Genomic DNA, 25,266 nt, shown 5'->3' with positions numbered 1-25,266 from the left:
CCTTCTGTTGAATAAATGGTGTCCTGATTGCCTGGGTCTTAAGTGTGTAAATGTAGCTGGACAGTGTTTTCCCCTAGATGGCCTGGTCAGCTTGCAGTATTGACGCCAGACCACATCAAAGTCTTTATCATAGAGTTTATTTGAAAAGATGCTGAATTTGTTCCCAATTTTAAAAAGCTGTTTAGGACCCAAACATATTTAAACATCTCTTACACATACAGAACTTTAGTTTACAAATATTCCAGAAGGCATTTTCTTAAGCGGTAAGCCATGCAGAATACTGTTGCCGAATGTTGTTTCTGCCCTCCTCGTGTTCTCTTGGTACAGTTTTTACTGTTTGGCTTGATCCTGCTGAGGAATGTGCTTACCACTGGAAGCCAGATGCAGAGTCGGCAAGTGTTTCTTGCCTCTTACAAGGCACCGCGTGTAACGTCCTGACCAGCTGTTGGTCGTTTGTGGCAGAGGGGTGTGGCTGCTTTTCCCCTGCATCTCGCATGCTTTTGGCAGATCAGTCGAGTGCAGGGGAGGATGAGGAGAGATGGACTTGGGTTCATCTTTCTTTTTTTTTTTTTTTTTTTTTTTTTGAGGCAGAGTCTCGCTCTGTCGCCCAGACTGGAGTGCAGTGGCGCAATCTCGGCTCACTGCAAGCTCCGCCTCCCGGGTTCACGCCATTCTCCTGCCTCAGCCTCCCAAGTAGCTGGGACTACAGGCGCCCGCCACCTCACCCGGCTAGTTTTTTTGTATTTTTAGTAGAGACGGGGTTTCACCATGTTAGCCAGGATGGTCTCGATCTCCTGACCTCGTGATCCGCCCGTCTCGGCCTCCCAAAGTGCTGGGATTACAGGCTTGAGCCACCGCGCCCGGCCGGGTTCATCTTTCATCAGTTAAGTAGCCAATTATCTAACTTGTATTTCTGGAAACTGAAAAGGAAAGTTTCTAGAAACCATAAGAACAATTTAGGATGGGATTTAGAGTAACTGACATATTTTTAGATGCGACTGAAATGAATAAGAAAGGTTCTCCAAGATGTATGATTTTAAGTCCTTACTCCATAAGTCTTCATTAAAACACATCTCAGTTTTGGCCTGGCTCACTGGGGTGTCAAGCAGCTACTCACCCTGCCTCAGCCTCAACTACAGAAGCTGTACCTCGGCAGGAAAGGGCCCACAGGTTATAAATAGAGCTTGATGAGCTCATCGCTGACTGCGGAGGGTGTCAGCACGCCCAGGTCTGTAAACAGCAGAGTGATTAAGGAAGGGGCAGTGTAGTCGACCCACGGATGCTCCTCTTTGAGGTCTTGTCCAGTCTGTGCGACCTTGAGAGTATCTGCCTTATACTGAGGAGAGAAGTACACGTTAGTCAGCACTGAATGTTGAGGGCTCTGTACTGGTGGGACCGTGGCGTGAGTGAGCAGTGTGCTACTTCCTGAGACTGCTCTGTGAAAGTGGGAGAAGCTAGCTATGCAGGGCACTGGAGAGCAGGGCAGAGTGGTGGCCATAAGCCAGATCATGGCAGCGTGCTGGCCAAGAGCTGTCGTGTAACAAACTTAAATCACACGTCCCCTCATTCTCATGCCGGATTAAGTTCTCCAGACCTCTCAAGGTATGATTGAGAGTCACAACAGACAGCTTGCAGTGTGCCAGGGACTGTGCTAAGACTATCTTAGAATCCTCATGACCCTGTCAGATACCGCTGTGCCATTTTACAGACAAGGAAACAGGTTCAGAGGTTGAAATGAAAGGACTTGCCTCAACTCGCACAGTTTATAAGTTGTGGTGATGGGAGCTGACCTCAGTTGAGCCCAAAGCTGGGATTTACCCACCAGCTTCTGGCTTCCTCTCCACCCATCTATGGTGCTACTTAAAGAGACTGAAAGACTGAAATTCTAGGGACAAATGTGTGAGTCCAGTCACCAATTTATCTTTGTATTCCAAGTGTTGGGGAAAGTAGCAATAGGAAGTGAAAAAACACTGGAACATTCTTAGGACTACAATTTCCAAAAGTTTCAGTTTAGACGTTAGTACCCCTTCAAATATGTAAAACTCTTGCCTTAAACTTATCTGGGACGTCTTGCTGGTTTAGTGGAAAGAGTCGGACAAACTTGAAACTTTCTGCAACCGCATAGAAAGGTTTATTCTGTGCTTTGGCACACACAGCCATCTGGTTGGTTCCAATCTGGGAAGGCAGGAAATGGAATGGATGAGCTCTAGAGTGCATCCAAAGTAGAAGCCACAGAAAAGCAGGCTGGGCTCAGTGGCGCACACCTGTATCTCAGCATTTTGGGAGGCTGAAGCAGGTGGATCACCTGAGTCCAGGAGTTCGGCACCAGCCTGGGCAACACAGTGAGACCTCGTCTCTTATTACAATAAACGAACAATTAAAAAACAGCAATAGAAAGTTATGTATATACATAATATATCTAATTCTGACTTTGGAATAAAAAAAAAAAATGTTTCCCCAAGGATATAGAAATAGCCACTAGAGGCTGGATGCGGTGGCTCACACCTGTAATCCCAGCACTTTGGGAGGCCAAGATGGGTGGATCACCTGAGGTCAGGAGTTTGAGACCAGCTGGCCAACATAGGGAAACCCCATCTGTACTAAAAATACGAAAAATTAGCTGGACATGGTGGGTTGGGGGGGGGCGCGCCTGTAATCTCAACTACTAGGGAGGCTGAGGCAGGAGACTCGCTTGAACCCAGGGGGCCGGAGGTTACAATGAGCCAAGATTGTGCCATTGCACTCCAGCCTGAGCAACAAGAATGAAACTCCATCTCAAAACAAAATTTAACAAAACAAGTGTTGGGAGGCCGGGCGTGGTGGCTCAAGCCTGTAATCCCAGCACTTTGGGAGGCCGAGACGGGCGGATTACGAGGTCAGGAGATTGAGACCATCCTGGCTAACAGGGTGAAACCCCATCTCTATTAAAAAATACAAAAAACTAGCTGGGCGAGGTGGCAGGCGCCTGTAGTCCCAGCTACTCGGGAGGCTGAGGCAGGAGAATGGCGTGAACCCGGGAGGCGGAGCTTGCAGTGAGCTGAGATCCGGCCACTGCACTCCAGCCTGGGCGACAGCGAGACTCCATCTCAAAAAAAAAAAAAAAAAAAACAAGGGTTGGCAAGGATGTAGAGAAACTGGAACCTTTGTGCTTTGCTAGTGGGAATGTAAAGTAGTGCAGCTGCTGTGAAAAATCATGTTTCTCAAAGTTAAATATACACTTATCACATGACTCTGCAGACCTCCACCTCCCAAGTTCAAGCGCTTCTCCTGCCTCAGCCTCCCAAGTAGCTGGGATTACAGGTGCCCGCCACCATGCCCAGCTAATTTTTTGTATTTTTAGTAGACATGGGGTTTCACCATGTTGGCCAGGCTGGTGTCAAACTCCTGACCTCAGGTGGTCCGCCTGCCTCAGCCTCCCAAAGTGCTGGGATTATGGGTGTGAGCCACCACGCCCGGCCTTCTGTTACATATATTTTAACTAAAAAAAAGCTTTCATGAAGCCTTTCTAAATTAAATAATGGAGAGAGAAATTGTAATAAAAAACGGAGGTCAAATGTGCTCCATTAAAATGAAAACGACAGGCTGGCCACAGCGGCTCATGCCTGTAATCCTGGCACTCTGAGGACTGGAAGGTTGCTTTAGGCTAGGAGTTCGAGACTGCACTAAGCTATGACCACTGAACTCCACTACAGCCTGGCCAACAGAGCGAACGTGTCTCTATCTAAAAAAATATATAATATTTATATATAAATACACATTTTATACATATATATTTTATATGTAAATATATACATATTTTAAAATATTTGTATGTTTTTATGTGTATATGTATGATAAAGAATAAAATGTACACATAAAGAATTAAAAAATAAAAACCAAACCCCAATTCCAATTCAAGCCATTTTGTATAAATGAAATATAAATTATACTTTTTTTTTTTTTTTTTTTTTTCTGAGACAGGGTCTCACCATCACCCAGGCTGGAATGCAGTGGTGTAATCATAACTTACTGCAATCTCAAATTCCTGGACTCCAGTGATACCCCTGCCTCAGCTTCCTGGGCAGCTGGAACTACAGGCAAGCACCACCACGCCCAGCTAATTTTTCTATTTTTTGTAGAGACAGGGTTTCACTATGTTGCCCAGGCTGGTCTTGAACTCAAGGCCTCAAGTGATCCTCCCACCCTGGCCTCTTGAACTGCTAGGATTATAGGTATCAGCCATCACACCTGACCAAATTACACTGTCTTCATTTATGTAGATCAACCTAAAAAGAAGAAAGATTTGACCAAAACTGGACTGACCATTGCTATGACTTATGGGAACTGGGCAACAACTCAATACCATGATGAAGTCCTGAAGTGAAGCAGAGTTAGAAGGAACTGTAATCAACAACACTGCTGTGGTGTCCTAGGTCAGCAAGACACCTCCAAGTCTAGAGCAGGGAACTGGGGAGAACTGACACTCTTACCTTGTTAATAATTCCTCCGTTTTCAACAACTCCTTCGGCACCAACTATGACAAGATCTGCCTTCTCCATGATGTAGCTAAGGGGAAAAAAAGCTTTTCATGCTTTATTTTCTTGTCTTTAACGAGTAGCATCATCATCTGCAAAGATCAATATTCCATTTCTATCAAGGTAAGTTCCTCCCATAACTACTTGTTTTTTTTAAAGAGCGCTTAACACGCGATAGACCCCTGGCATTGTTACCAGGGGCGTTTTTTGTTCATGACACTACAATGAGACATACACTTCACACTGCTGCCCGGCGCATGCACGCGTACATATGTGTGTAACTGAAGCAAGAATGTCCTGACACAGCAGTCATCCTTCCAAGTGTAGTATCCTCTACTTTCTGTTCTACTTCAGTTCAAACCAAATTTTAAAATCTGATGTGATCTGAAGTTGGACAAATGTGTTATGCAATTTTAAAATCTTTCCTTCTTTTTTTTTTTTGAGACAAGGTCTCACTCTGTTGCCTACGCTAGAGTGCAGTGGCATGATCTCAGACCAAACCTCTACCTCTTAGGCTCAAGTGATCCTCCCATTTCAGCCTCCCAGGTAGCTGGAACCACAGCATACGCCATCATGCCCAGCTAATTTCTATATTTTTTTTGTAGAGATGGGTATTGCCCAGGCTGGTCTCCAACTCCTGCACTCTAGCGATCCGCCTGCCTCAGGTATGAGCCACTGTGCCCAAACTTAAGAATCTTTCTGGTAGGATGAAGGCCAATTTAGTTTCTAAAATGAGCAATTAGAAGAATTCCTCAAAATGCTTACTTTTGAACACATTCCTAATTTCCTTAATCATCTATTTTGTTTTCATTCCAAGAGATCATTACTCTTGTTTTCTCTTGTGAAATACACTGACAATCCCAGGAACATGTGACATTGGCTTTGTGATGGAAGCTGCATCTTCTAGGTGAGACAAAGCATCCCAGCATGCCACTGAGGACAGCCAGGTCTTCACAGAAACAGAGGCCCTGATTACCCTCTGCTGATCCCAACTGACCTTTGTACTTTGTTCTTAAAATGCATTCACACTGGCCGGGCGTGGTGGCTCATGCCTGTAATCCCAGCACTTTGGGAGGCTGAGGCGGGCAGATCACCTGAGGTGAGGAGTTCGAGACCAGCCTGGCCAACGTGGTGAAATCCCACTTCTACTAAAAATACAAAAGAATTAACCTGGCATGGTGGCACGCGCCAGTAATCCCAGCTACTTGGGAGGCTGAGACAGGAGAATCACTTGAACCTGGGAGGCGGAGACTGCAGTGAACCAAGAACGCACCACTGCACTCCAGCCTGGGCGACAGGGCAAGACACTGTCTCAACAAACAGGCCGGGCGCGGTGGCTCACGCCTGTAATCCCAGCACTTTGGGAGGCCAAGGCGGGCAGATCACGAGGTCAGGAGATCGAGACCATCCTGGCTAACATGGTGAAACCGTCTCTACTAAAAATACAAAAAATTAGCTGGACATGGTGGTGGGTGCCTGTAATCCCAGCTACTCAGGAGGCTGAGGCAGTAGAATGGCATAAACCCGGAAGGCGGAGCTTGCAGTGAGCCGAGATTGTGCCACTGCACTCCAGCATGGGCGACAGAGCAAGACTCCATCTCAAAAAAAAAAAAACCCAAAAAACAAAAACAAATAAACAAAAAAACGCACTCACACTTACAGCCATAAAGCTATAGACACAACTCCCACTCTCCCCAACATGCTACAGCTCTGTCTTCTTTGTATGCTATCACAGCCTCATAACAAGCTTGCTGGTTCAGGGCAGCTATTAATTAAGAAGCAGGACGCTACCTGCTGTGGTTTTATGAACGGGACTCAAAGTTTCAATCTGAAAACCCTACTGTGAGCCAGTATGGGGTGGGGGAGGTGCTGGAGAAGATGGGCACTCACCCGACAGCAGCATCTAGCACCACAGTGACAGGGACGTTGAGGTGGCAGAGGGCTTTAGCCATTTTCTTACTGAAGATGATACACATTTTTAGAATGTTACAGAAAGTACAAGACAGTCCCACAGTGATGTATGATGAGTCACTTAGTGTGGACAGTGGATGTTTGCTTGAAACTCACATTAATACTAATGGGTTAAGGGGCAGATCCCAAGACTTTGGACTAAGGAAACAAGAATTTGGGTTTTTTAGAAAGAAGTATTTTTGGAAAACTATACTCTTAAGAGACTCTGGGTAAGAGATGTAAATTCAGGAAAAAAGGAGGAAGTTTTGCTTTTATCATCATCTAGAGAGAGAGAGATGTAAGTTACCTATTTCTTCACAAAAATCTTTCATCAATAAATCTCTGCTCTACCACAGAGTTAACTACTTAAGTGAAACCCCTGGATTCTATACTGTGACCTGCTGCAAATTCAGTGATTTTTATTCCAAAGGCAGGAAAAGGTACAATGAAAGGCAACGCTGACTGCTGGCAAGTTGGGGGCACATTCTGGTTCTGATTCTGTTGGACTCTAATCTGCAGTTTGCTCTGTACAATGATGACTGGGCACATAACTGAACAGAAAGGTACTTGCCCTGACAAATCAGGCTGTGACTCTGTGACGTATACACTAAATCGCTTCTTGGCCGCCACGGCTGCTTCCAGGACTCTCAGGACCACTCTGGAGTAGGCGTGAGTCAATATTGTCTGTGGACCAAGAAAGCTTTGTCAAAGGGGCAGGCTCCTTGCTGCTCACTCACACCCTCTGCACTGCGGCGCGTCTCTGTACACTTTCTCACAAATCAACCACAACCAGAAAGGAGACCTGATGGTACAGTTTCCATCCCATTTTCAAGCTGAAAAAGTTTCTGCCAGGTCTCACATCCCATAGCAGGTGCAGAAATGGAACTCCCACACAGTGTTACCCAAAGGATACAAAAGCCTGGATAGCTGAAGGCTCCATGAGGTTCCCTTGGGTTGGTTTCCCTATTTCTAAGATATGGTTTGCACACTCAGGCCTACGGGAACCAGGCAGGTAGCAGAAGTCACTGCAGCAGGTTGGGTGGGGCCAGCAGCAAAGCGAAAAGGCTACGGAAGGCTGGGTGTGCTGGCTCACGCCTGTAATCCCAGGATTTTGGGAGGCCAAGGTTGGAGGACTGCTTGAGCCCAGGAGTTCAAAACCAGTCTGGGCAACTTGGCAAGACCCCATATCTACAAAAAATAACAACAAAAAAAATTAGCTGGATGCAGCGGCATGTGCCTATAGTCCCAGCTACTTGGGAGGCTAAGGTGGGGGGATCACTCGAGCCTGGGAGGTTGAGGCTGCAGTGAGCCGTAATCATGCCAGTGTACTCTAGTCTGGGCAACAGAGTGAGACCCTGTCTCAAAAAGAAAAGGCTAAGGAGGGCCAGGACTCCTCTGCCCTAGCTGTTGTCATGTGGCCCCATGATTGCCAGACGAGGTGACGGTTTTGCTTACAGGGGCCAAAAATCCAATTTTGAAATGATGGCTAATTTTTTTGAATTTATAAACTGTTTGGGGTAATCACAACCTATCTGTGGCATGGATGCAACATGTAGATACTTATACATAATTTCTTTTATTTTCTTTCTTGAGCCAAGGTCTTGCTCTGATGCCCAGGCTGGAGTGCAGTGGAGTGTTCATGGCTCACTGTAGCCTTGACATCCTGGGCTCAAGCGATCCTCCCACCTCAGCTACCCCAGTAGCTGGGACTACAGATGTGCAGCACTATGACTAGCTAATTTATTTTATTTTTTGTAGAAATAGGGCCTCTCTCCCTATGTTGCTCAGGCTAATGTTGAATTCCTGGCCTCAAGCGAACCTCTGGCTAGGATTACACACATAAGCCACTGTAGTGGGCCCATAACGTCTTTTCTTTTTTCTTTTTTTTTTTTTTTTTTTTGGTGAGACAGGATCTCACTCCTGTTGCCCAGGCTGGAGTGCAGTGGTATGATCTCAGCTCACTGCAGCCTCAACTTCCTGGGTTCAGGTGATTCTCCCACCTCAGCCCCCCGAGTAGCTGGGACCACAGGATTGTGCCACCACGCCTGGCTAAGTTTTTATATTTTTAGTAGAGATGAGGTTTTGCCATGTTGCCCGGGCTGGTCTTGGACTCTTGGACTCAAGCAATCTGCCCGTCTTGGCTTTCCAAAGTGCTGGGATTACAGGCATAAGCCACCATGACCAGCCTCCATAACCTCTTTTCTATGGAAGAGTGCAGAAGACAGAATAAGACAAGAGGGCAGAACTGGCTCTCTAGCTCCTTTCTGGGTCTTACCTGGGAACCTGTTAGAAAGGCAGCTTCTTGGGCCCTAGCCCAAACCCACTGAATCCCAATCCGCATTTAATAAGACCCTAGCTGACTCCTCTGCACTTTCAAATCTGAGCAGCTCTGCTATGAATTTTGTCTAAATCAGTCCTGAGTAGGTGACTGCAGGTAAAGTACACATGTATCACACTACACTAGAGCAAACGAAACCTGCACAATACTGATGGCACAGCAGGTCTGTGGAAGGACAAGGCCCCAGTGAAAGGAAGTCACAACCTTGCCTCCACTTGCCCAAAAAAGGCTTTGTTTGCAACTGGCTTTTGTACAAGTTTCACTCACATCTATTATGCCATTTATTTAATAACATATGTCAAAGGTTGGGAAGGGGCTAATAAAACGGAGGACAAGATTTAAGAGTCAAAATGCAAGTAAGTAATTTTATGGTCAGGGGAGGCCGAGGTGGCAAAAGGACGTATGCTGGTGGGAGGGGCATTATGAAAGTTTCATTATACCCGTGCTGGGAGATGCCTCAACTTGCACCTCCTGTCTTTCCTCACTTAACTTATAAACACTGAGCAGCTTTACATCTCCGTAATAGCATCTAAAATGAAGTTAAAAAGAAAATTTCCCTCAATCTCCCTTTATTGCTAACCTTCACTAAGAAAGTCCTCAGTGTTAACCAGTGACAAGAGCTGTTCTGTGTTAATTCAGATTTACTACATACACAATCATAAAAATACTTCTTTGGTAAAACACTGTATTAAATCAAGAATCACACATGCTGTCCCACTGTCCCTCTCTGCCTGTTTACAATGACAACCGTCTCTAATAACAAGATCTACATTCACGCAGCACTTACTAAGTGCCAGACACAATACCAAGCCCTCACACCGCTTGCCCCTTACATGTCCTGCCTCATTTAATCCTCTCAACAACCCAGGAGTTAGGTACTATTCTCACCCTTATTGAACAGATGAGAAAGCTGTGCAGAGAGGTTAAGTAACCTGTCCAAGGCTCCACAGCAAGTGAATGGCCAAAGCCTGGATTTTACCCCAGGCAGTCAGACTCGAAGCCCTTGCTCCTCCTTACCACGCATGATGGTTATCCACTCACCGCTCCATCTTTGATGAAAGTATGGCACAGATCTGCAATTTTGTTTCTTGACAGTGATATTCTTCTGAGAAAAAGTTCTCCCCGCTCAATCATGATCTTTTTACATTTGGAGTAATCCTAGGAAGAAAAGAGCAAACTGAGGGGACAGGGAAGATCCAGGTAATGCTGAGAATGTCTGTCACTAAACGGAGAAGTAGAAAGGTGACCCCAGGGACAGCAGGTGCTTACGGAGTATTCCAGGGAGGTAAGGCTGATGAAGCGGAGGAAGAGCTCCCCGCCAGAGGACACTGCCACGGAGGAGTCCACGCCACACAGAGTTTCTATGGCACTGGTGAGATTCGCCCTCAGGCCCTGGATTGTCTCCCCTGGAATGATCCAAGGAATGCGACGTTCACATTAGGACCACAGCCCCGACCTGTGTCTTCAATTCATTCATTCATTCAATGAATATTTACTAGGTACATACTATATACCAGGCACTGTTTGAGATAAGAGGGATACATCAGTGAACAAGACAGGCCCTTAGGGTTACGATCTGATGGAGTTTTGATTCTAATAGAGGAAGCAGATAGTAAACACGCACACATAGAAATAAAGCCGGGTGGCCAGGCATGGTGGCTCACGCCTGTAATCCCAGCACTTTGGGAGGCTTGAGGCATGGAAACACATTGAGGAGCAGCGACAGATGAGTTCTGCAAGTTGGTGAGGCTAAGGTTGTTTGGATGTTATTTTAAGAACAATGGGAAGACACTGGAGGTTGCCTTAGAGACAAGCGTCTCTAGGCCTGCCCTTCAGATTAAAGGCCTTATTACTATTTTGCTTATACAAGATTTCATGCTATACCTAGATGCTAACGTTTAGGGTGCTGAATTAGGGGATCACAATAAATAATACTAATACCAGAATTTATTCTGGAACATTCCCTATAACATCTGTACAGAATCTGGCACAAGGTGGAGGCCTAATAAACACTTATAAAGCTGAACTGCTACTGTAATTTAAGCACCATGGTTAACACAATATAAAATAGTCACTCCTGATTCAAAGTATATTTCACTTATGATAGGGATCCTTTTGATGACAACGTAAGGGCTCTCTCCAGATTGAAAAGTCTGAAATGAAGGCAGAAACTGAGCTTGGAGCTGTACTACTTTATGCAGGCAAACATGCATCTCTCACTTTCTACATTTCTAAGAGTCATGAGAAGACTTTCCTGGCCAAACACAGTGGCTCACGCCTGCAATCCCAGCAGTTTGGGAGGGCGAGGCAGACAGATCACCTGAAGTCAGGATTTAAGACCAGTGTGGCCAACATGGTGAAACCCCGTCTCTACTAAAAACAAAAAAATTTGCCAGGTGTGATGGTGCATGCCTATAATCCCAGCTACTCGGAAGGCTGAGGCAAGAGAATCACTTGAACTTGAGAGGCAGAAGTTGCAGTGAGCCGAGATCGTGCTATTGCACTCCAGCCTGGGAGACAAGAGCAAAACTCTGTCTCAAAAAAAAAAAAGGCCGAGCACGGTGGCTCACGCCTGTAATCCTAACACTTTGGGAGGCCAAGGCAGGCAGAGTGCCTAAGCTCAGGAGTTCGAGATCACCCTGGGTAACATAGTCAAACCCTGTCTCTAAAATACAAAAAAATTAGCCAGGCATGGCAGTGTGCGCCTGTAGTCCCAGCTATTGAGGAGGCTGAGGCAGGAGAATTGCTTGAACCCAGGAGGCGGAGGTTGCAGTAAGCCAAGATTGCGCCACTGCACTCCAGCCTGGGCAACAGAGCGAGACTCCGTCTCTTTTTTAAAAAAAAGACTTTCCTAAATCCCAGAGTGTTAACAGATGACTCTCTATACCTTTATCTCGCTTCAAGAACTCCAGCAACGTCCGGATGGCAGCCACTGCTGAGGCCATGTCAGGATCTTCTTTCATCTGAGACTTAAAGTATTCAATTAACTCTGGAAAAAGTGAAAAAAGCGATTCATCTAATTCATTTAGCAGCATGTAAGGCAAGAGAGCTTGTTAATGACTGCTGACTTTAAGCAGCAAATAATTTAAAAAATACTTTCTTTTTAGGGTATTTGGTTTCAGGGATGCAATAAACGTTGATGGGAATAGAGAAAACACCACTTTACTGTTTGCAAGAGCTCTTTCTTATTTTGAAAAAGCTACTGGTGTGCAAGGCCTAAAAATTAAGCCCGAGTAAATGATGATGAAAAGTCATTCTCTCTTCAGCGTCCTTGGCCCTAAGATCTGAGAGGATCCCAGAGTCAACCACCTTACCCGTTTCTCCTGCGCCCCTCCAGACAGTCTATGCTAATACAAGTCTATTCACGTACACCTATATGTTACAAATAGATATGGAGTTCCCCGCACTCCCCTTTATTTCTTTACATGAAAAGTATATTAGTTTGCCTTTGTGTTTCACTTAATAAGCATACTAGATGAGCACATCAAATATGCCTTATTCATTCTAATTTTAATGACAGATCCAACAAGGCAGGGAGTCTTACTCCTATTTCACATACAAGGAAATCGAAACTGCGAAGGCCCTTCTGGAGACGGGCACCGGGAAGGAGCGTATGTGTGGGAGGGGTGCCTGCAAACACCGTCAGGGCGCATCCCTGAAAACAAGAGCAGCGCGGGGGATTTAGTTGTGACTCGAGGAAACACATCCAGTGGAGCAGCCTGAAATTCAAAAGAAATCTCTTCGGGAGCTCAGCCTGGATGTGAGTGGTTGAGGGGACCCCTGAACGGCTCTGTTGTAGCCTAGCAGCCCTGGCCTGTCCTGATTTACCCTTGTCGTCCATGGCGTCCTCCTGCGGCGGAGCCCCAGGGCACCCGAGCCGCCCGCGCTGTCTTGAACGGGTCCGCCGGCCGCACCGCCTCCCAGCCAGTCTGACAGCGCACTGCACACCTCCGCACCCCACTTCCGGCGCACTTCCGTACCCCGCATCCGGCGCACCCCCGCACTCCACTTCCTCAGCTTTAGGGGGCTGACATGAGTCAAAGCACCTTGTGCGTCACTTGGCGGCGCCGGATGTTGGGCTGCGCAGCGTTTGAGACGCTCGCTTGAGCACCGCTTGTTCTTCGCTGAGGTGCTGAGACAGCCATGGTTTCAGACGGTGAGGACCCTGCAGGGCGGGACTTCGACTCCGGGGCTCGGCGGGCTCGGTCCGGCTTTGACCGGCCAAATGGAGTGTGTGTTTTGGGCTGGATAGAACCCGTTTGGTCTTTAGAGGAGTAGCCAAGGCATTCAGTCATTCATTCAGTAAATATTTTTGGATCGCCTCCTATGTGCAGGCATTATTTATTGGATTGTAGAAGAGATCGTGACAGACAGGGGCCTTAGTGGAGGTTACAGTCTACTGGGTGAAACAGACGACAATAAATAAAAATAATTTCGGCGAGTCACACTCCGGTGGATTAGGCCTGTAATCCCAGCACTTTGGGAGGCCGAGGCGGGAGAATCGCTTGAAGCCGGGAGTTCGAGACCTGCCTGGGCAACACAGCCAGACCCCATCTCTACAAAAAAATAAAATAATTAGCCGGGCGCGTGTCTGTGGTCCCAGCTACTCGGGAGGCTGAGGTGGGAGAATCACTTGAGCCCAGGAGTTGGAGGCTTCAGTGAGCTACGATCGGAGCACTGCTCCCAGCGTGGGTGACAGGGCATGAACTCGTCAATAAAAAATTTAAAAATAAATTATTTTTCAAAGGCTGAAAAGAGCTATGAAGATCATGTAATAATACGGTCCTAGTTACAGTAGTACATTGTGACCTTGAGGAGGCACTGTTTTAGATTGGGGCCGAGGAAAAGTGCAGGATAGTGAAACCGACTGGAATGATTGTGTGAAGTTCTGGGGAAGTGTACTCTTTAAGTGCAAGGGCCCTGTGGCAGATTGAGCCACCAAGTTACACTGAGAAGGGAGGAATGCAGAGCTTGCGGGTAGAGAATGGTGGGGAGACCCATTCATAAGTTAGCTACCACATACACAGTCAGATGTCTTGAAGAAAAAGGAGGCTAGAGGGATGAGATCAGAGAACCAGCCAGTTTCAGGTCATGCAGGGCCTTATTGGCCGTGATAGAGAAGTTAGGCTTTATTTTTAGGTGCAAGACAAAGACATTGTAGAGTTTTAAGCTAGGAAGTGTTATGATCTGGTTTGCAATTTTAAAAGATCACTGTGGCTGTTGTGTGGAAAATGGACTGTGGGGAGCAAGAATAGAGATAGAGGAGTCGTTTCAGGAACTGTAATAATTGTCCATCCTCTCTTAATTGATGTGAAACCGTACCACAACCCTGTGAGGGAGGCAGGCCTGGCATTGCTCATGTCTACAAATGAGGTAGTGAACTAAAGAAGGATACTCACAGGGACATTGCACGTGTATAGATGCACACCTTTCTTTACAGGCAACACTTTTTCTGTCTGGCAGACACAGTTGTATTAAGTGCTTCTGTCCTAGGTGCTTCGTTGTGTGATTTACACATTTTTTTGTTTGGTTTTTCTATTTAAAAAAAAAAAGGTGGCTGGGCACAGTGGCTCACGCCTGTAATCCCAGCATTTTGGGAGGCTGAGGCGGGTGGATCACTTGAAATCAGGAGTTTGAGACCAGCCTGGCCAACATGGCGAAACCCCGTCTCTGCTAAAAATACAAAAAAATTAGCTGGATGAGGTGGTACACGCCTATAATCCCAGCTACTCGGGAGGCTGAGGCAGGAAAGTGCTGAACCCAGGAGGCGGGGATTGCAGTAAGCCGAGATCGTGCCACTGCACTCCAGCTTGGGCGACAGAGCAAGACTCCGTCGCAAAAAAAAAAAAAGAGAGACAAGGTCTCACTATTTTGCCCAGGCTGGTCTCAAACTCCTGGGCTGAAGCGATCTTTCTTCCTCGACCTCCCAAAGTGTTGGGATTACAGGCGTGAGCCACTACACCAGTCCTGATTTACACATATTATTTTATCCTAGGATTAGCAAAGTTCATCGTTTTTTAAGAAGTCCACAGTCTTAAGTGGGCAGGACTGGGAAGAGATATCAGAAGCACAACTAACTGTAAAATGAAATAGTAAGTGCTAAGTGCCATTAGAAGAGAGAGCTGTGGGTTGTCAGAGGTGGGCAGTGGGGCAGTGAAGAGCCACAGTCTTTATAGTCAAGCAGATCTGTCTTTAGAACAGGGCTTTGGCCTTGCCACTTGTTAGCAGGCCATATGTGACTTAGGACACGTTACTTTCATTTGCAGAATAGGAATACCATATTTCATATTTCAGCTAATCTAAGATAATATTGATTATGAGATGTGCCATTATTTAATATACCACTAAGAAAGAAAAAATGCCACTAATCTTAATGATAAGGATACCATCCAGATGTCAACAACTGTTCGTTGTAAAAATCATGGGGTGGAGGTGGTCTCATAATTGATCAAAAATGGCAGGAAAATGTCCTTTGCTGGGTGGTTGTCAGGATGGAATGGGATTTTGGGATTGCAGATTCTGGTCCTTAGTGCAGAGGAGGCTGGCATTCCTTCTGCTCTGAGGTAGGGGAGTCATGAAGAAGAAAGAGTTTTCATTGGTTTGGGGCCTTGAGGAGTAATTGGGATTTGAATACACAGAAATCAAATATAGGGTGGAGATTATCCTAATGTAGAAGACAGGACTGCAGGAAGGAAAGTATGGAGGGAGGAAAGGCATTATTGCTCTTTGCTATTAAATGAGCATCTTGGAGCTGGGCACGGCGGCTCATGCCTGTAATCCCAACATTTTAGGAGGCCGAGGTAGGAGGATCGCTTGAGCCCAGGAGTTCGAGACCAGCCTAGCCAACAAAATGAGACCCCATCTCTACAAAAATTTAAAAATTAGCTGGGTGGCTGGGCGCGGTAGCTCATACCTGTAATCCTAGCACTCTGGGAGGCCAAGGCAGGCAGATCACTTGAGGTCGGGAGTTCGAGACCAGCCTGACCAACATGGAGAAACCCCATCTCTACTAAAATTACAAAATTAGCTAGGCTTGGTGGCGCATGCCTGTAATCCTGGCTACTCAGGAGGTGGAGGCAGGAGAATCGCTTGAACCTGGGAGGCAGAGGTTGTGGTGAGCCGAGATCGTACCATTGCCCTCCATCCTGATCAACAAGAGCAAAATTCCACCTCAAAAAAAAAAAAAAATTTAGCTGGATATGGTAGTGCACGCCTGTTGTCCCAGCTATGTGGGAGACTGAGACAGGAAGATCACTTGAGCCCAGGACGTGGAGGCTGCAGTGAGCTATATTTGTGATACTGTACTCCAGCCTTGAGACCTTGTCTCAACAATTTGTTTAAAAATACATAAATAAATAAATGAGCGTCCTGGGCCTTTCATAACAGTGTGTACTCACAGGTTTGTATGGCTGTCTGTCACCTCAATTGGAGTATAGTCTCTTTGAGGGGTTGGACCCAGTATCCTCAACATCTTAACACTGTTGTTGAAGGACTAATGTGTTTGGGGTGGCGCATGTGTGTAGTCCGTACTCTACTGGGGAGGTGGACGCAGGAGAATTGCAAGCCCAGGATTTCAAGACCAGCCTGGGCAGTTTATCGAGACCCCCATCTCTTAAAAAAAAAAATTCAAAAAGGCCGGGTGCGGTGGCTCACGCCTGTAATCCTGACACTTTGGGAGGCCGAGGCGGGCGGATCACAAGGTCAGGAGATCAAGACCATCCTGGCTAACATGGTGAAACCCCGTCTCTACTAGAAAAATATACAAAAAATTAGCCAGATATGATGGTGGGCTAAACCTGGAGTCCCAGCTACTTGGGAGGCTGAGGCAGGGAGGATGGTGTGAACCTGGGAGGGGGAGCTTGCAGTGAGCCAAGATCGCGCCACTACACTCCAGCCTGGGTGACAGAGTGAGACTCTGTCTCAAAAAAAAAAAATCCAAACAAATGATTAATATGTTGTAGCCTGTTTAGTTTAGAGAATAGAATTCCTCTTAACGGTAAAATTTTGACGCAGGAATTGCTTTTCCCTCTGTTTTTTTACTTTTTGTTTTTGAGACAGAGTCCTGCTTTGTCTCCCAGGCTGGAGTGCAGTGGCGCGATCTTGGCTCACTGCAACCTCTGCCTCCCAGGTTCAAGCGATTCTCTTGCCTCAGCCTCCCAGGTAGCCGGAACTATAGGCGTGCGCCATCATGCCTGGCTAATACTTTGTATTTTTAGTAGAAACGGGGTTTCGCCATGTTCGCCAGGCTGGTCTTGAACTCCTGACCTCAGGTGATCTGCCCACCTCAGCCTCCCAAAGTGCTGGGATTACAGGCTTAAGCTACTGCACCCATCCTGGTTTTTTTACCTTTTAAAAAGTGACTTTTTTTTTTTTTTGATACGGAGTCTTGCTCTGTCACCCAGGCTGGAGTGCAGTGGCGCGATCTCGGCTCACTGCAAGCTCCGCTGCCTCCAGGGTTCACACCATTCTTCTGCCTCAGCCTCCCGAGAAGCTGGGACTACAGGCGCCCGCCACCATGCCTGGCTAATTTTTTTGTATTTGTAGTAGAAATGGGGTTTCACCGTGTTCACCAGGGTGGTCTCGATCTCCTGACCTTGTGATCCGCCGGCCTTGGCCTTCCAAAGTGCCGGGATTACAGGCGTGAGCCACCGCGCCTGGCCTGAAAAGTGACTCTTAATTACGATTGGCCTTGCTGCTACATGGTTTGATGGGTATGGGCCAAATTAACATCTAAGCCTCCCTTTAATTTTTTGCTCCTGAAATTCTACCACTGGAATTCCTACTACTGGTTAACCAGGGCCTTCTGTCCTTGACCAGGCATTCAGAATGCAGCAGGTGTTTTTGTTGTTGTTGTTGTTTTTTGTTTTTCAGACGGAGTCTCATTCTGTCTCCCAGGCTGGAGTGCATTGGCAGGAACATGGCTCACTGTAGCCTCGACTTCCTGATCTCAAGCGATCCTCCCACCTCAGCCTCCTGAGTAGCTGGGACTACAGGCATGTGCCACCACGCCTGGCTATTTTTTTTTTCCCCAAGATGAAGTCTTGCTCTGTCACCCAGGCTGGAGTGCAGTGGTGCAATCTTGGCTCACTGCAGCCTCCGCCTCCCAGGTTCAAGTGATTCTCCTGCCTCAGCCTCCTGAGTAGTTGGAGTTAACAGGCGCTTGCCACTAAGCCCAGCTAATTTTTTTTTTTTTTTGTATTTTTTAGTAAAGATGGGGTTTCTCACCAAGTTGGCCAGGCTGGTCTTGAACTCATGACCTCAAGTGATCCACCCACCTCGGCCTCCCAAAGTGCTGGGATTACAGGCATGAGCCACTGCGCCCGGCTCTAATTTTTGTATTTTTAGTAGAGAAAGGGTTTTGCCATGTTGCCCAGGCTGGTCTCGAACTTCTGAGCTCAAGCCATTTACTTGTTTTGGCCTCCCAAAGTGCTGGGACTACAGGCCTGTGCCACCACACCTGGCCCTTGTTCAGTAGGTATTTATTGAGCAGCTGCAATGTACTAGGCAGTGTGGTAGGAGTGAGGATAAGCAGTGAACAAAGAGACAAAAATTCCCACCCTCACAGAGTTTACATTTAGTGCGTTAGAGATATAGTGGTTCAGGACGTAGACAAGAGCTTGCTAAGGGCTCACTGTGCTTTAAATTTTTTTTTTTTTTTTTTTTTTTGAGACAGAGTCTTGCTCTGTCGCCCAGCCTAGGCTGGAGTGCAGTGGCACGACCTCGGCTCACTGCAAGCTCCACCTCCTGGGTTCGTGCCATTCTCCTGCCTCAGCCTGCTGAGTAGCTGGGACTACAGGCACCCACCACCATGCCTGGCTAATTTTTTGTGTTTTTAGTAGAGATGGGGTTTCACCATGTTAGCCAGGATGGTCTCGGTCTCCTGACCTTGTGATCTGACTGCCTCGGCCTCCCAAAGTGTTGGGATTACAGGCGTGAGCCACCGCGCCCGACCCCGCTTTAAAGCTTTAACTGGGTCTTCTGTTAATCTCATAATTAGAAGGTGATAAACATTTAAAGGCTTATAGTGGTGCTCTGGATTTAATTTATGAGTTCAGAATGTTAGCTTTGATTCATTTTTATGAAGCTGATGTTTTAAATTTTATTTCTTGTTAATATTTTCAGAAGATGAATTGAATCTTCTGGTTATTGTAGTTGATGCCAACCCAATTTGGTGGGGAAAGCAAGCATTAAAGGAATCTCAGGTAAGACTGCTTGAGGAGGCCTTTGGAGAATTCTCCTTTAACTGAGTGTTTATATTGCTTTTTAAAAAAATGGCTTTATTAAAGTATAATTTACATACTGTAATATTCGGCCACTGTACAATTCAGTGATTTTTTTTTTAAGGAAATTTGCGAAGTCGTGTAACCAGCCCCACACTTCTGCTTTAGAACATTTCTTTTACTGCATGACGTTCCGTCGTACCTGTTTGCAGTCAATCCCTGCTTCTATCTCCAAGCTGCAAACAACCACTGATCTGCCCTCTATCTCTAAATTCCCTTTTCTGGACATTTCATGTATTGATTCCATATAATATGTGGTCTTTTTTTTTTTTTTTTTTTTTTTTTTTGAGGCGGAGTCTCGCTCTGTCACCCGGACTGGAGTGCAGTGGCCGGATCTCAGCTCACTGCAAGCTCCGCCTCCCGGGTTTACGCCATTCTCCTGCCTCAGCCTCCCGAGTAGCTGGGACTACAGGCGCCCGCCGCCTCGCCCGGCTAGTTTTTGTATTTTTAGTAGAGACGGGGTTTCACTGTGTTAGCCAGGATGGTCTCGATCTCCTGACCTCGTGATCCGCCCGTCTCGGCCTCCCAAAGTGCTGGGATTACAGGCTTGAGCCACCGCGTCCGGCCAATATGTGGTCTTAAAAAATACTTTCTATTTTGGAATATTTTATTTTTCAATAACATAGACATAGGAAACCAGAAAAGGTACAGAGAGGTCCTGTGTGCCCATCACTGACGTTCTTTCAGTGGTGACATCTTACATAACCATAGTATAGTTCTGGAACTGTCAGTGCAATCTACGGACCTAATCAGATTGCAGGTTTTACATGCGCTCATTTGTGTGTATGCGTGCGTGCGTGTGTGTGTGGTTCTGTGCAGTTTTACCACATTCATCAATGGGTGTGTTCATCAGCTCCACCATCAGGATATGGAACTGTTTCTTTATTACAAAGGAGCCCCTTCTATAGTAGTTACAGAACCTTCCTAGTCCCCATCCCTAACGCCTAGTAAACACGAATATACTAATCGGATCTCCATTTCTATAATTTTATTTTGTATATAGATCATACAGTTGGTAATCTTTGAGTTTGGCTTTTGTTTACCCAACATACTGCCCTTGAGATCCATCCAAGTTGCTGCCTGTATCAATAATTTTTCCTTTTTTTTTTTTTAAGACAAGTGTCTCACTCTGTTGCCCAGGCTGGAGTGCAGTGGTGCCACCATAGCCCATTGCAGCCTCACATTCCTGGGCTAAAGCAGTCCTTTGGCCTCAGCCTCCAGAGTAGCTGGTACTACAGGTGCACACCACCATGTCTGGCTAATGTTTGTATTTTTTGTTGAAACGAGTTCTCACCATGTTGCCCAGGCTGGTCTTGAACTCTTGGCTTCAAGCAGTTCTCCCAAATAGTCCTATAATCCCACCACTTCGGCCTCCCACAGTGCTGGGATTACAGGCGTGAGCCACCATGCCAGCCCATTACATAATTTTTAAGTATAGTCACCCTACTATGCTATCAAACATTGAATTAATTAATTTATTAATTAATTAATTTATTTTTCCTGAGATGGAGTCTTACTCTGCCACCCAGAGCTAGAGTCCTATGGCGTGATCTCGGTTCACTGCAGCCTCTGCCGCCCGAATTCAAGCAACTGAGGTGGAGTTTTGCTCTTGTTGCCCAGGCTGGAGTGCAATGGCGTGATCTTGGCTCACCGAAACCTCTGCCTCCTGGGTTAAAGTGATTTTCCTGCCTCAGCCTCCCGAATAGCTGGGACTACAGGCATGCACCACTACACCCAGCTAATTTTTGTATTTTTGATAGAGACGGGGTTTCACCATGTTGGCCAGCCTGGTCTCGATCTCTTGACCTCGTGATCTGCCCACCTCAACCTCCCAAAGTGTTGGGATTACAGGCAGGAGCCACTGCGTCTGGTCGATCTCTTCTTGTGATTCTACTTCCAAAAAAAGATCACATACACATGTACCAGAAGTTAGGACTTGAACATATCTTTTGCGGGGACATAATTTGACCCACAACAGTTGCTCTAGGGATTACTGTATGTGTCTTACCATTGTCTACTTTAGGTTAATACTCATTTAATTCCAGTAATATATAGAGGCTTTGCTCCAGTATAGATCCATTTCCACCCCTTCCCCGTGTTCTTACTGTCATACATATCACCCCTGCGTGTTACAAACCTGACAATACAGTGTTACAGTTGTTACTTACACAGTTGTTCATACCAGGTATAAGCATCTTTTCGCTTGTTAACAAAAAATAAAAATATCACACAATATTCATGTTAGAACTATACCATTCTTCACTTGAAACCATACTCTTTTTTCTTTTTTTGAGATGGAGTCTCAAAAAGAGACGGGCTGGAGTGCAGTGGTCGATCTCGGCTCACCGCAGTCTCCGCCTCCTGGGTTCAAACAATTCTCCTGCCTCAGCCTCCCGAGTAGCTGGGACTACAGGCGCATGCCGCCACACTCACCTAATTTTTTGTGTGTGTATTTTAGTAGAGTTGGGGTTTCAGTGTTGCCCAGGCTGGTTGCAAACTGCTGAGCTCAGGCAATCCACCTGCCTCAACCTCCCAAAGTGCTGGGATTACAGGTGTGAGCCACCGTGCCTGGCCAAACCATACTCATTTTTCAACTGGCTATGTATACAAGAATTCAGCAAAAATCAGCATAGGCATTCTGTGAGAATCCATTGACTGTATGCAATTTACCATAAAGAGTATTGTGCATTTCACTGTTATTTGTAAATTGTGTGCTGTAGACTACTGTATCAGTAATATCTGTATGTACTTGTGTACATGTGTACCTTGTTTTTGGAGAGCGAACGGTTAAACATCTGCCAGCACATCACTGCATGCTGCCCTGTTACTCCAAAAAGGCTGTGTTTGCACTCATCAGTGCTGTGTGAGAGTTCCTTTTTTGTTGTACCAACACAAGATGTTCATTCTCCTTATTTCATCTTTTGTCAATATGAGGAGCAAAAAACAATGTAATCTCAATTTGCTTTTAGTGTATTTCGTGGCCATTTGTATTTCTCTCTTGGGACATCACCCACTTCTTTCTTTGGATATTCATGGCGTGTGGTTTTTTTAAAATTAATGATTTATGGACACTCTTTATATTAAAAGATTAACCCATTACTTGTCATATGTTGCAACTATTTTTTTCTAGTTTGTAACTTGTTTTCTTTCACTTTTATTTATATTGTCACTTTTTGCAAAATAGAAATTTTAACAGATTTAAGCTTTTTTTCCTAGTTGGGTGAAATTTACCAGTGTTTTGGTCTTTTTTTTGAGATGGAGTCTTACTCTGTCACCCAGGCTGGAGTGCAGTAGCACGATCTCAGCTTACTGCAGCCTCCACCTCCCAGGCTCGAGCAGTCCTCCCACCTCAACATCCCGAGAAGCTAGGATTACAGGCATGTGCCAACACACCCAGCTAATTTTTGTATTTTAAGTAGAGATGGGGTTTTGCCATGTAAGCCAGGCTGGTCTTAAACTCCTGACCACAGGTGATCTGCCTGCCTCGGCCTCCCAAAGTGCTGGGATGTGAGCCACCACTCCCGGCCACCAGTGTTCTGTTTTCTACCTGAAGTATTTATTTAAGAGAAACAGACCTTATTCTAGGATTATGAAAATATCTACTTATGAAGACTGAAACTTCAAGGATTATTTGTTTAGTTTGTTACTAGAGAAATTTCTCTGAACATACTGAATACCAAAAAAAAAAAATACTGACTTATGTATCTTAATAATATTAGTTCTTGTGGGAAGGTGATATTCTGTATTTGTTTTTTCAAATTTTACAAGTTTTTAGGCTGGGCATGGTGGCTCACGCCTGTAATCCCAGCACTTTGGGAGGCCGAGGCAGGCTGATCATGAGGTCAAGAGATCGAGACCGGCCGGGCGCAGTGGCTCAAGCCTGTAATCCCAGCACTTTGGGAGGCCGAGACGGGCGGATCACGAGGTCAGGAGATCGAGACCACCCTGGCTAATACGGTGAAACCCTGTCTCTACTAAAAAATACAAAAAACTAGCCGGGCGACGAGGCGGGCGCCTGTAGTCCCAGCTACTCGGGAGGCTGAGACAGGAGAATGGCGTGAACCCGGGAGGCGGAGCTTGCAGTGAGCTGAGAGCTGGCCACTGCACTCCAGCCTGGGCGGCAGAGCAAGACTCCGTCTCAAAAAAAAAAAAAAAAAAAAAAAAAAAGAGATCGAGACCATCTTTGCCAACATGGTGAAACCCCATCTCTACTAAAAATCAAAAAAGTAGCTGGGCAGCATGGGCCTCTAGTCCCAGCTACTGGGAAGACCGAGGCAGGAGAACTGCTTGAACCTGGGAGGTAGAGGTTGTAGTAAGCCGAGATCCGGCCACTGCACTCCAGCCTGGTGACAGCATGAGACTCCATCTCAAAAAAAAAAAAGTTTTTAATTCATTTGCCCACTAAGTATACTGAGCAACCACTATATTGTTCACTAAGTATATGCCAGACATACAGTAGTGGCTCAGTATACTTAGTGAACAAATGAATTAAACATTTTTGTAGGTCTCCAGTGTTTTCAGTATGTATTCATTATCTACTCCACATATAGTAATAGTTTGCTGGAAATTTTATCACAGAACATGTGACGTGTTTGTTATTCCTTAAATTTTACGCTGCAAATATTTGTGGAATATTGTACTAATGTAGAAATGATCTCATATAAGTAAAATTAGAAAACTATAGTTTTCAAGTGTTTTTGTTTATGGCTTTGGAGAAGGGGAACTCCTGAGCAAATTTTTAATGGTGAATAATTATCTAAAATTTAAATGAAGTATTTTTTTTGTTTGTTTGTTACAGGGTCTAGCTCTGTTGTCCAGGCTGCAGTACAGTGGTACAATCTTGGCTTACTGCAGCCTGGCTCTCCAGGGCTCAAGCGATCCTGCCACCTCAGCCTCCAAAGTAGCTAGGACTACGGGTGCACACCACCATGGCTGGCTAGTTTTGTTTCTTTTTTATAGAGCTAAGGTTTCATTATGTTGCCCAGGCTGGTCTCAAACTCCTGAACTCAAGCAGTCCTCCCACCTTGGCCTCTCAGGGTGCTGGGATTACAGGCTTGAGCCACTGCACCCGATCTAAACGAAATCTTAATCATGTCAAGAACTGACATGGTTATTTGGATAGCTAATTTGTTTTTCTAATGTCTTTCTTTTTTTTCAACAGTTTACGTTATCCAAATGCATAGATGCTGTGATGGTGCTGGGAAATTCGCATTTATTCATGAATCGTTCCAACAAACTTGCTGTGATAGCGAGTCACATTCAAGAAAGGTATGACCGTTGTGATTGCTTTTCCTATTCAGTGCTTAACATTCATGAATTTTTTGTGCCAGTTGGCATGTTTTGTTCCTATTCCATGTTGCAAAAGAAAATGTTTTCTGTGCCAGAGAACAGCCACAGCACCAAGAGCCAGTACGTGTACATTGTGATATCCATGAATTGTGCAAACCTCATTGTTAGTCGATAGTGGAGTTACATAATGGCCCATGTAATTTGCACAGATTGAACTATATTATTTAGGCAGAAAGGGGAAGAGAGCTATCCAGTCGGGCAGCTACTTTCCCTCACCTGTCTTCCCATTTTGTGTCTGCCCCAGAGTGCAAGTGAGATGGGAGATGTGATTCTGTTTACCTTTGGCTCTGCATAGTTCTTGTGGCCTGTTTCCCTGCTCTGTGAGTGAACCTGGTGCTTAGAAATAAGGATTTTTCTTATAACACTGGCTTCTAAACCCAAGCCGACTACTCCATCTGGTGCTTGGCAGAAGAAACAGTGGTCGTTTCTCACACTGGTGTGAAACTGGCTGTGTTAGACTCACTGCAAGATGGTGCATAGCCTGCAGCTGATGTGTAAATGTGACCGTGGATACAGCAAAGTTTTTGTGAATAATTTGGGCCATATTTACTTCTCACATTATGCACTGACAGAAGAGTTGAATTCCCATGTAAGACACAGCTCTTCGACGTCGGTTTTTTTTGTTTTTTGAGTCAGGGTCTTGTTCTGTCACCCAGGCTGGAGTACGGTGGCACTATCATGGGCCACTGTAGCCTCTGACCTTCTGGGCATAAGTGATCCTCCTGCCTCAGCCTCCCAAGTAGCTGGGACTGCAGGTGTTCACAACCACACTCGGAATGATTTTTGAATTTTTTATAGAGATGGGCTCTCACTGTGTTGCCCAGGCTGGTCTTGC

The 25,266-nt window shown here is 45.8% G+C and overlaps 2 protein-coding genes across 4 annotated transcripts in view; one reads left to right on the top strand and one right to left on the bottom strand.

The window, feature by feature from the left end:
* Window positions 1-870: 870 nt before the first annotated feature.
* EIF2B1 (eukaryotic translation initiation factor 2B subunit alpha) lies at window positions 871-12,824 on the bottom strand. Its single transcript, XM_033220169.1, has 9 exons — window positions 12,631-12,824; window positions 11,690-11,791; window positions 10,072-10,208; window positions 9,844-9,960; window positions 7,036-7,148; window positions 6,405-6,473; window positions 4,470-4,545; window positions 2,050-2,175; window positions 871-1,336 (listed from the first exon to the last, which is right to left on the bottom strand). Exons 1-9 carry the CDS (start codon window positions 12,641-12,643, stop codon window positions 1,172-1,174), a joined length of 918 nt encoding a protein of 305 aa, XP_033076060.1. The 5' UTR covers window positions 12,644-12,824; the 3' UTR covers window positions 871-1,171.
* GTF2H3 (general transcription factor IIH subunit 3) overlaps window positions 12,825-25,266 on the top strand; it is a 27,910-nt gene continuing 15,468 nt past the window's right edge. The window contains exons 1-3 of one of the 3 annotated variants that reach the window (XM_033220165.1): window positions 12,825-12,958; window positions 18,925-19,004; window positions 24,244-24,350. In XM_033220165.1, the coding sequence (XP_033076056.1) occupies window positions 12,946-12,958; window positions 18,925-19,004; window positions 24,244-24,350 (200 nt within the window). In that variant the 5' untranslated portion in view covers window positions 12,825-12,945. The remainder of the gene's footprint in view (window positions 12,959-18,924; window positions 19,005-24,243; window positions 24,351-25,266) is intronic. The other 2 variants (XM_033220168.1, XM_033220167.1) reach the window with 2 other exon arrangements.

Source organism: Trachypithecus francoisi, unplaced genomic scaffold, assembly GCF_009764315.1.
Source record: "Trachypithecus francoisi isolate TF-2019V2 unplaced genomic scaffold, Tfra_2.0 Lachesis_group11, whole genome shotgun sequence".
In the NCBI taxonomy this organism is placed as follows: Eukaryota; Metazoa; Chordata; class Mammalia; order Primates; family Cercopithecidae; genus Trachypithecus; species Trachypithecus francoisi.
This window is presented reverse-complemented; position numbering and strand designations above follow the sequence as displayed.